The sequence below is a fragment of the Melozone crissalis genome, unplaced genomic scaffold (assembly GCF_028551555.1).
Source record: "Melozone crissalis strain CALT ecotype California unplaced genomic scaffold, PUWL_Pcris_2 ptg000005l_1, whole genome shotgun sequence".
Taxonomy (NCBI): Eukaryota; Metazoa; Chordata; class Aves; order Passeriformes; family Passerellidae; genus Melozone; species Melozone crissalis.
Window position 1 is genome coordinate 8,951,477 of NW_026535783.1, and position 12,216 is coordinate 8,963,692.

At 39.6% G+C, this 12,216-nt stretch overlaps 1 protein-coding gene across 1 annotated transcript in view; it reads left to right on the forward strand.

Annotated features, from left to right (window-relative positions):
* Positions 1–10,443, forward strand: part of LOC128942929 (coiled-coil domain-containing protein 171-like) — a 50,504-nt gene extending 40,061 nt beyond the window's left edge. The window contains exons 19-22 of the mRNA XM_054285652.1: positions 8,061–8,126; positions 8,636–8,698; positions 9,532–9,594; positions 10,046–10,443. Coding sequence (XP_054141627.1) covers positions 8,061–8,126; positions 8,636–8,698; positions 9,532–9,594; positions 10,046–10,443 — 590 coding nt within the window. The remainder of the gene's footprint in view (positions 1–8,060; positions 8,127–8,635; positions 8,699–9,531; positions 9,595–10,045) is intronic.
* Positions 10,444–12,216: the final 1,773 nt, after the last annotated feature.

The following is a 12,216-nucleotide window of genomic DNA, read 5'->3' on the forward strand; positions in this document are numbered from 1 at the left end:
AACTAACACAGGGATTGAAGTTTTTGTCAGACTGTTGGAGAAGTTGCTTTCCTTGATTAAAAAACACACTTTAGGATTTATAAGGACCAGGGGAAAAATATGTGTGTGAAAATATGTAAAACTTCAAACAATGTCTAATTACAATACTTTGTAGGGCAAGATACTTGTGCTAATGTCGTTTGCCTATTAAGGATAATAAAGAATATTTATATGCCATGTCTTTCAAATAAGCAATTAAGAGGCAGACAGTTGTAAATACTTCAAATACATAGTCGTGTCAAAGCTATTTTACAACAAATGTAGATTCTCTCCTGATATGTTTATGTTCATTTTTTTTTATTCTAGCATTCTGGGGACGTCCAAGATTCAGAACCTACAGTCTGTCTGAAACCGACTCAGGTTACAGTAGTATGACACCCGACAGAACCTACACTCTGTCTGGAAGCGACTCAGTCTTCACTTCGTCACCCAGCAGATCCTATAGTCTATCTGGAACCGACTCAGGCCTCCATAGTCTGACACTCGGCAGAACCTATACTGTGTCTGGAAGCGGCTCAGCCTTCAGTACGTCACCCAGCAGATACTATACTGCATCTGAAGGCGACTTGCCCAGCAGATACTATACTGCATCTGAAGGCGAATCACCCAGCAGATACTATACTGCGTCTGAAGGCAACTCATTCTTCAGTACGTCACCCAGCAGATACTATACTGCATCTGGAAGCAACATGTCTGGAGGTGTGTCATCCTACAGAACCTGTACTGTCTCTGGAACCAACATTGCCTTTCCTTCCAACTACAAGCATTTCCGTTCCACACATCTCCTTTCTTTTTAAAATTTACCATCACTGAAGCAAATTCACTTTCTCTGAACAGACTCCATAGGGCCTCCCCAAGGAGCCAGTACACCTCGTGCTCCTATTCCTGCTTTTGGTGGTAAGTGTGCTTGTGAAAATGTTATAGTGATTTGGATGTGGGTTGAGATCCCACATCCAAGTGGACTGTTTGCGGTGGGTGGGTGGGTGTATGCATTTTGATTTTTTTCCTTTTACTACCTCTTTTAATTGCATGCTTGCTTGCTTTCTTTTTTTTTTTTCCTTTTTAAATTGCAAAGTTGTTTTTCCTATATTTCTATGACATACCATTCATATTCTGTAATAGCCGTTCTTTTTAAACTTAACCATTTCCAGTGGGTGCCTTTCCATGGTTTATAAATCCTATTTTTCCTCAAGAGATAATATTCAGCCTCATGTTTTCCCCTCAAGCAGCTCGTACACCTCCTGGTCATCCTGGTGCTGCTCCTGCTCCTGCTCCTGCTCCTGCTGGTAAGTCTCTTTTTCCAGCAATTGTACTCACTGGGATGTGGGCTCCTAGCCAACATCTCTCTTCATGCTGCACAGCTTCTGTATACCAATACAGAAACGCTTCGCTGGAAACGTATTGAAGCATTACAAATATGGCAAACAGAAATGTTTTTATACTTTTTAGAGAAGTGTAAGGGGATGGCAATGTCTAACAGACAGTTTAAAGTTATTATTGGAAAGTTTTATTTTTCTAATTGTTTCAATTTTTTTTTCCAAATTGTTTCAAATTGTATGTCATTTTCAAATTTCATTTCAAATTGTTTTTTCTTTATTTCTCTTAGAAATCATTCTTATTTATTAATAGCCTTTCCTTTAAACCATAACCATTTCCAATCTGTGCATTGCCTTAGTTTTTAAATATTACTTTTAATCAAGAGATAGTATACAGCCTCGCGCTTCACCCCTAGCAGCTCATAGACCTTCTGCTCCTCCTGCTCCTGCTCCTGCTCCTGCTCCTGCTGCTGCTCCTCCACTTCCTGCTCGCGTTCCTGCCCGTGGTCCTGGTCCTGGGCCTGGTCCTCGTCCTGCTGGTAAGTCTCTTCTTCAAGCAATTGTAGTCATTGGGATGTGGGTTCCAAGCCAGCATCTCCCTTCATGCTGCGCAGCTTCTGTAGGCAAATACAGCAACAGTTTAGTATAACGACAATGGAGCAATTCACCTAGTGCAAAGAGAAATGTTCTGAGACATTCTTCACACAAGAAAGAAGTGGTGTAAATAACACAGGGATAAAAATTTTTGTCAAGACTGTAGAAGTTTCTGGTTTCCTTGATTAAAAAACACACTTTAGAATTTATAAGGACCAGGGGAAAAATATGTCTGTGAGAATATCTAAAACTTCAAACAACGTCTGATTACAATAATTCCTAGGGCACGACAGTTGTGACAATCTCCTTTGTCTATTAAGGACTAATATAGAATATTTATATGAAATGTCTTTCAAATAAGCAATTAAGACATGGAGCAAACAGTTGTAAGTACTTCAAATACGTACAGAGACCTATTTAACAGCAAATGTAGATTCTCTCGTGATTTGTTTCTATTTTTTTATTCCAGCATTCTGGGGACGTCCAAGATTCAATACCTACAGTCTGTCTGAAACCGATTCAAACTACAGTAGTATGACCCCCGACGGAACCTATACTGTGTCTGGAAGCGACTCTGTCTTCACTTCGTCACCCAGCAGATCCTATAGTCTATCTGGAACCGACTCAGGCCTCCGTAGTCTGACACTCGGCAGAACCTATACTGTGTCTGGAAGCGGCTCAGCCTTCAGTACATCACCCAGCAGATACTATACTGCATCTGAAGGCGACTCGCCCAGCAGATACTATACTGCATCTGAAGGCGACTCACCCAGCAGATACTATACTGCATCTGAAGGCGAATCACCCAGCAGATACTATACTGCGTCTGGAAGCAACATATTTGCAGGTGTGTCATCCTACAGAACCTGTACTACCTCTGCAACCAACAATGCCTTTCCTTCTAACTATAACCATTTCAATTCTATGCATCTCCTTTCTTTTTAAAATGTACCATCTCAGAAGTAAATTTACTATCTCTGACTCAACTCCTTAGGGCATCCCCAAGGAGCCAGTACACCTTGTGCTCCTATTCCTGCTGTTGATTATAAGTCTGCTTCTGAAAATATTAGAGCCATTTGGATATGGGTTGAGAGATCACATCCATGGGGAGGGATTGAGGAGGGTGTGTGGGTGTTTGCATTTCGATCTTTTTCCTTTTATTACGTCTTTTGATTGCATGCTTTTTTGCTTTCTCCTTTTTTTTATTTGTAAAATTGGTTTTCATTTATTTCTATTACAAACCATTCATATTCTCTAATACGCTTTTTATTTCAACCATAACCATTTCCAATTGGTGCATTTCCTTGGTTTCTAAATCCCATTTTCCCTCAAGAGATAATATTCAGCCTCGTGTTTCACCCCAAGCAGCTCGTACACCTCCTGGTCCTCCTGCTCCTGGTCCTGGTCCTGGTCCTGGTCCTGGGCCTGGTCCGGCTCCTGCTCCTGCTGGTAAGTCTCTTTTTCAAGCAATTGTAGTCATTGGCATGTGGATTCCTCGCCAGGATCTCTCTTCATGCTGTACGGCTTCTGTAGGCAAATACAGCAACACTTCATTGTAAACGTAATGGAGCATTACACCTAGTGCAAACAGAAATCTTATGATACTTTCTAGAGAAGAGAAAGGCAATGGTGGAAGCTAACACAGGGTTTAAAATTATTAATGGAAACTTTTTCCATTGGTGTCTTTGTCCTTGTGTGTTTCTTTTGGTTTTATAAGGGTTTGGATGTTTGGTTGCTTGGAGTTTTTTTGGTTTTGGGGAGTGGCTGAGGTGGGTGTGTGGGTGTTTGATATTTTATTTTCTTATTTAATTGCTTCTTTTAAAAACTTTTTTTTTTTACAGAATTGTTTTTTCCTATTTTTCTTTTATAAACGATTCTTATTTTATAATAGCCTTTCCTTTCAATCATAACCATTTCCAATCTGTTAATTGCCTTGGTTTTAAAAGTTACTTTTACTCAAGAAATAAATTTCACCTCATGTTTAACACCTAGCAATGCCTAGACCTCAAGCTCCTGCTCCTGCTCCTGCTCTTGCTCCTGCTCCTGCTCCTGCTCTCGTTGCTGCTCCTGCTCCTGGTCCGGGTCCGGGTCCGGGTCCTGGTCCTGCTGGTAAGTCTCTTCTTCAAGAGAGCAGTCACTGTAGTCACTGGGATGTGGTTTCCTAGCCAGCATCTCCCTGCACGCTGCACAGCTTCTGTAGGCAAATACAGCAACACTTCAGTATAACGATAATGGAGCAATTCACCTAGTGCAAAGAGAAATGTTCTGAGACATTCTTCACACAAGAAAGAAGTGGTGTAACTAACACAGGGATTAAAGTTTTTGTCAGGCTGTAGAAGAAGTTGCTTTCCTTGATTAAAAAACACACCCTAGAATTTATAAGGATGAGGGGAAAAATATGTCTGTGAGAATATGTAAAACTTCAAAACAACGTCTGATTACAATACTTCCTAGGGCAAGATACTTGCCGTTTGCCTATTAAGGATTAATATAGAATATTTATATGCCATGCATTTCATATAAGCAATTAAGACAAGCAGCAAACAGTAGTAAGAACTTACAATACGCACTCTTGTCAGGCCTATTTTACAGCGAATGTAGATTCTCTCCTGATATGTTTATGTTCATTTTTTTTATTCCAGCATTCTGGGGACGTCCAAGATTCAGAACCTACAGTCTGTCTGAAACCGACTCAGGTTACAGTAGTATGACACCCGACAGAACCTACACTCTGTCTGGAAGCGACTCAGTCTTCACTTCATCACCCAGCAGATCCTATAGTCTATCTGGAACCGACTCAGGCCTCCATAGTCTGACACTCGGCAGAACCTATACTGTGTCTGGAAGCGGCTCAGCCTTCAGTACGTCACCCAGCAGATACTATACTGCATCTGAAGGCGACTCGCCCAGCAGATACTATACTGCATCTGAAGGCGAATCACCCAGCAGATACTATACTGCGTCTGAAGGCAACTCATTCTTCAGTACGTCACCCAGCAGATACTATACTGCATCTGGAAGCAACATGTCTGGAGGTGTGTCATCCTACAGAATCTGTAATGTCTCTGGAACCAACATTGCCTTTCCTTCCAACTACAAGCATTTCCGTTCCACACATCTCCTTTCTTTTTAAAATTTACCATCTCTGAAGCAAATTCACTTTCTCTGAACAGACTCCATCGGGCCTCCCCAAGGAGCCAGTACACCTTGTGCTCCTATTCCTGCTGTTGGTGGTAAGTGTGCTTGTGAAAACATTATAGTGATTTGGATGTGGGTTGAGAGCCCACATCCTAGGGGACTGTTTGCGGTGGGTGTTTGCATTTTGATTTTTTTCCTTTTATTACTTCTTTTAATTGCATGCTTGCATGCTTTTTCCTTTTTTTTTAATTGCAAATGTAGTTTTCCTTTATTTCTATTACAAACCATTCATATTATGTAACAGCCTTTCTTCTCAACCATAACCATTTCCAATGGGTGTATTTCCTTGGCTTGTAAATCCTATTTTTCCTCAAGAGATAATATTCAGTCTCATGTTTCACCCCAAGCGGCTCGTACACCTCCTGGTCCTCCTGGCCCTGGTCCTGGTCCTGGTCCGGCTCCTGCTCCTGCTGGTAAGTCTCTTTTTCAAGCAATTTGCAGTCACTAGGGTGTGGGTTCCTAGCCAACATCTCTCTTCATGTTGCACAGCTCCTGTATGCAAATACAGCAACACTTCATTGGAAACAAAATGGACCATTACACCTAGTGCACAGAAATCTTATGATCTCTTTAGAGAAGTTAAATAGGATGGTGGAAGCTAACACAGGGTTTAAAATTATTATTGGAAAGGTTTTTCCGTTGGTCTCTTTATACTTATGGGTTTGTTTTGGTTTTACATTGGGTTTGGGTGCTTGGTTGGTTGGACCCTTTAGTTTTCGGGACCTGTTGAAGTGGGTGGGTGGATGTTTGATTTTTAATTTTTTTCTTTCATTGCTTCTTTTAAAGATTTTTTTTTTTAAATAACAGAGTTGTTTTTCCTATTTTTCTATTGTAAAATATTTATATTTTTAAATAGCCTTTCTTTTCAACCATAACCATTTCCAATGTGCATCGCTGTGATTTTTAAATCTTACTTTTACTCAAGAAATAATATTTAGCTTCGCTTTTCATGTCTAGCAGCTCCTGTTCCTGCTCCTGCTCCAGCTCCTGCTCCTGCTCCTGCTCCGGCTCCTGGTCCTGGTCCTGCTGGTAAGTCTCTTCTTCAAGAGAGCAGTCACTGTAGTCACTGGGAAGTGGCTTCCTAGCCAGCATCTCCCTTCACGCTTCTTTAGTATACGATATATAGTATAACGATAATGGAGCAATTCACCTAGTGCAAAGAGAAATGTTCTGAGACATTCTTCACACAAGAAAGAAGTGGTGTAACTAACACAGGGATTTAAATTTTTATCCAACTATAGAAGAAGTTGGTTTCCTTGATTAAAAACCACACCCTAGAATTTATAAGGACGTGGGGAAAAATATGTCTGTGAGAATATGTAGAACTTCAAACAACATGTGATTACAATAATTCCTAGGGCAAGATACTTGTGCTAATGTCCTTTGTCTATTAAGGACTAATATAGAATATTTATATGCCATGTCTTTCAAATAAGCAATTAAGATAAGGAGCAAGCAGTTGTAAGTACTTCAAACACTTACTCTTGTCAGAGCTATTTAACAGCAAATATAGATTCTCTCCTGATTTGCTTCTATTCATTTTTTTTTATTCCAGCATTCTGGGGACGTCCAAGATTCAATACCTACAGTCTGTCTGAAACCGATTCAAACTACAGTAGTATGACCCCCGATGGAACCTATACTGTGTCTGGAAGCGACTCTGTCTTCACTTCGTCACCCAGCAGATCCTATAGTCTATCTGGAACCGACTCAGGCCTCCGTAGTCTGACACTCGGCAGAACCTATACTGTGTCTGGAAGCGGCTCAGCCTTCAGTACATCACCCAGCAGATACTATGCTGCGTCTGAAGGTGAATCACCCAGCAGATACTATACTGCATCTGGAAGCAACATATTTGGAGGTGTGTCATCCTACAGAAACTGTACTGTCTCTGGAACCAACATTGCCTTTCCTTCCAACTACAAGCATTTCCATTCCATACATCTCCTTTCTTTTTAAAATTTACCATCTCTGAAGCAAATTCACTTTCTCTGAACAGACTCCATCGGGCCTCCCCAAGGAGCCAGTACACCTCGTGTTCCTACTCCTGCTATTGATTATAAGTGTGCTTGTGAAAACGTTATAGTGATTTGGATATGGGTTGAGAGCCCACATCCATGGGGAGAGATTGAGGTGATTGGGTGGGTGTGTGCATTTTGATTTTTTTCCTTTTATTACTTCTTTTAATTGCATGCTTGCTTGCTTTTTCCTTTTTTTAATAGCAAAATTGGTTTTCATTTATTTCTATTACAAACCATTCATATCCTGTAATAGGCTTTTTTTTTCAATCATAACCATTTGCAATCAGTGCATTTCCTTGGTTTTTAAATCCCATTTTTCCTCAGGAGATAATATTCAGCCTCGTGTTTCAGCCCTAGCAGCTCGTACACCTCCTGGTCATCCTGCTCCTTCTTTTAAGTCACTTTTTCAAGCAATTGTAGTCACTGGGATGTGGGTTCCTAGCTGCCATCTCCCTTCCTGCTGCACAGCTTCTGTAGGCCTATCCCGCAACACTTAATTATAAACACAATGGAGCTTTAAACCTCGTGCAAACAGAAATGTTATAATACTTTTTAAGATGTAGGCTAACACAGGGATTAAAATTAATACTGGAGGATTTTTTTTCCCTATGTGTCCTGTATTTGCCTAGATATTTGTTTTTTTAGTCTGGGTTTAGCTGCTTGGTTGGTTGGATTCTTTTTGGTTTTTCAAAGTGGTCCTTGTGGTTGGGTGGTGTTTTAGTTTTGATTTATTTTTTTAGTATTTCTTTTAATTACATTTCTTAAACTAAGTCCCTTCTCCTTTCTTTCTGTTTTAAACCATTAACATTTTTATAATAACTTTTCCTTTCAACCATAAGCATTTCAGGTCTTAGTGTTTACTTGTTTGTTAAAACTTACTTTTTTTCAACAGGTAATTTTCAGCCTTCAATTTCATCCCACGCAGCCAGTACACCTGCTACTCCTACTTCTCCTGATGGTAAGTCTGCTTTTCAAGAAATTATAGTCTCTTGGATGCGGGTTTCTAGGCAGCATCTCCCTTCATGCTGAACAGATCTTGTACGTAAATACAACAATACTTTATTTTAAACATAAGGAGCAATAAAACAAGTGCTAACAGAAATGTGAGATTTTTTAAAGAGAGAATGAGGATGGTGAAACCTAACACAGGGATTAATATTACTTGTGTAATTTTTCTTTTGGTTCTTGACTGCATGAAAAATTTTTGTTTTCAGTTTGGATTTGGTTGGTTGGGTTCTTTGGTTTTGGGGAGTGGTTCCGCTGGGTGGTTTGGTGTTGGGGCTCTAATTTTTTTGTTTTAAAATTATCTCCGCCTTCAACTTTTTTTTTTTACTGAAGGCATTTCTTTTCTTTATGTGATAAATCATTGTAATAGCCTTCCCTTGCAAATATAACCATTTCAGTTTCATATATTTCCATAGTTTTAAAATTCACCTTCTCTGAAGTACATTTACTTTCTCTACACAGAATCATTTCAGCTTGTCTTCGTACCCCAAGGAACCATTTCACCTCGTACTCCTGATCCTAATGGTAAGTCTGCTTGTCAAGAAATTATAGTCATTTGGATGTAGGTTCCTTGCCAGCATCTTCCTTCATGCTGCACAACTTCTGAAGACAAATACAACAATACTTGATTGTAAACATAATGGAGCAATAACACTATCGCAGATATTTTGAAATAGTAATTTATTGCAACTATAGCCATTTCAAATCTGTGCATTTCTTTGCGTTTAAAAATGTACCTCCTCTGAAGTCATTTTATTTTCTCTGAACAGCCTCTTTTCAGTTTCCGGTTTCAGCCCAAGCTGCTCGTACACCTCCTGCACTAGCACAAGCTCATGATGGTAAGTCTGCTTGTCAAATAATTGTAGTCACTGGGATGTCAGTTCCTAGCCAGCATCTGCCTTTATGCTGCACAGCTTCTGCAGTCAAATACAACAATCCTTAATTGTAAACATAATGGAGCATTAAAACTATTGCTAACAGAAATATTCTGAGACATTTATCAGAAGAGAAAGGGGTGGTGAAAGCTAACACAGGGATTAAAATTACTGCCATGATTCTCTCCATTGGTGCCCAATAGCTTGGCTATTTTTGGTTTGGGGTTCTTTTTTGGTTGGTTGCTTTTTATGATTTTTTTGGTTTTCCAGAGTAGCAGTAGTGTGTGGGTGGCTTTTTGATGTTTTGAATTTTTTTCTTACTTTTTTTTTTTTTTTTGCCATATGCTTCTTCCTTTCATTATGTTACATACCATTAGCGTTTTTTAATCATATTCTCTTGCAAACACAACCATTTCAGTTCTGTGCTTTTCATTGCTTTTAAAAATTTACCTTCTCTGAAGTAAATGTATTATCTCTGAACAGATATATTTCAGGTGAGCTTTGGACCCAGAGCACCCCGTACACCTGCTACTTCTACTCCTGCTGGTAAGTCTTATTTTTGAATGTTTTCTTTTCTAACTTAGTTTAATTACATTCTTTCTTTCATTCTTTCTTTTGTTCTTTCTTTCTTTTTAAGAGCCAAAGGCTTTTTCCTTTCTTTCTGTTATAAAACATTAACATTCAGAATAAGTTTGTTTCCTTGAATAAAAAACACAGCTTTGGAGTTAATATGATGAGAAATAAAAGATGTCTTTATGTGAATACTTGTAGCACTTCATTTAAAGTGCTATAGCAACTATTTACGGGCTAGGATACTTGTGCTAATGTCCTTTGTCTATTAAATATTTATATATAATAATCAGGTGCCATGTGTTTCAAAGAAGCATTTAAGGAGCAAACATCTAGAAGTACTTCACATACATGCCCTTGTAAGGAGCATTTAAGAGCAAACGTTAATTCTCTCTCGATTTGTTTTTTATCCTTTTGTTTACTCTAGCACAGCGGAGAGTGCCTAGACACAGAGTCCACACTGTGTCTGGAACCAACGTACCCCCCTTTGTGCTACCAGCCAGACCCTACAGTGCATCTGACACCAACATCCCCTCCAGTGCGATGCCACGTCGAACAGGTTTTGGGTCATCAATGGAACCAGCCATCAACCTGATTCCAACCAGATCCAATATTGGGCCATCCATGGATGCATCCTCCCACACGAGACAAAACAGAGCTTTTACCATGCCCTCAAGCAACACGCCCTCCCACCTGACAGGAAACAGAGCTGGTATTGGGTCTTCATCCTTCAGTTTCAGACCACGCAGAACCAGTTCTTTGCCTTCAGTAGCTCCTTTCAGGCGGGATGTGATACCCAGCACTAGAAGAAATAAGGAAATTTAATTATCAGATGTGAGAGAGTTCTTCATAGAAATACTAGCTTCTCTCCCGAAGAAAAACACTCCAGCAACACAAGATCTAAATAAAGTACAGTCTTACCTACTTTTGTATTGTGGTTCACTGTAGATATTTTTTGTAATTTCATATTGTTATGAAAATGTCATCCATATCTTCACATTTCTGTGTTTCTAATTAAAAAGCACTTATTTATATAACTCTTTTTATTGCGGTTTTTAATTTTTATGTAGTATATTTTAAAATGTTATAAAACAACACCTTTTGGGTAATTTTCCCCATTACTAAAAAATAATAAATCCACAAGCCATTTTAGTCTCTGTCTCTCAAAGTTGTTTCATATCCGTGTATTCTAAACCAGGATTTCCATACTTTAATAGGATTGAGAGAGGTCCATGATATGTACACCAGTGACTCCTCTTGTGGAAAGTCATGGCCCTGTGTTTTGGTTTGAAAAGGCAGGTGTCTGCTAAGAAAGGAAGGAGCCTCCCTTGAAATCGAAAATGCAAACTCCCTCTCTCTGAATTATCATTTTGAAATTAAGAGGCTCTCAGGCAAAGACATGGGAGTAGGAATAGTAGTTGTTTCTTAGGAAAATTAAAACACAAATGCACTAGTACAAAAACAAACTACTGACAGAGTCAGAATATGCCCTGACACTCTGTTGGTCAGGGTGTTGGTAGCAGTCCAAAAATGGACAGCATGGTGGCTGTAGCTTTCTTGGAGTGGTGGATGTGGTTCTTTTGAAGCAGTGATCCTGTAGAAGGGTGTAGTCTTCCTCTGAAGGTTCAGCGGTCGTGTAGATGCGCTTGGTCTTCTTCTGGAAATCTAGTGAAAAAAAAGCTGCTCTTCTGGGAATCTAGTGGGAAAAGGCTGCCATGGTGTTCCAAATCTCAGATTATATCCAGGTAGGAATGCTTGGGTCCTTCCCCTGGGTAGACCATCTCCCAGTGGGATGATGTAATTTTTTCATCATGCAGTGAGATTCAGTGGCCCACTAACAGAAGATATTTTCTGGAGGGAGGATTGGTTGTGGAAGAGATGAAGCAATCTGCCCCACCTGGTTTTAACAGGTGGCCCAATTAGCAGAAGATAACTGCCCTATCTCTAACAGACAGCAATAGAACACATACTCCCAGACACATTTTCCAACCTAAGACATTATCCACCCCTTCTTCCATTAGTACTTACATTATACTCAAATCAATAAACTTGACACCATGAAACCTTACACACAGTTCTTACTTAAGACTAGGTTTCCCTGTGATACACTGTTGTTGTTGAGTTAGGAACGAATGAAGAAAGGTGACATTGATTCCTTTGATCAGAGGGCATAAAGCGAGATTTATTAGGAACTTCACATATTTATAGACAAGATTGTTCACCCAGAACCTGAATGCCCCTCACACCACTGGTTAATGACGAACAACATCTTCTGGTAAAATATCTTTCCATAAACATGTACAAACATTCCACATGTTCACAAATACCAGGTGCAGAGATTAAGATAATTGTTTTAATTCTTTCTCTGAGCATTCTCACAACTTCCCTAGGACAATGCCTGGGAAAGTTGTCTGTTTTTCTCTCTGTCAGCATCCAGAGATGACAAGAGGCCAATCCTGTGCAATCATCAAAAGAGAGGGAAGTCCAGGTTGCAGAGGCCCCATGTCCTCTATGATATCGTTGATCTTCCTCAGGTCATGGAGCAATCTTCAGGAATCAAAAGTTGCCTTATGAATTACAAAAACTGGGGAATTCCAG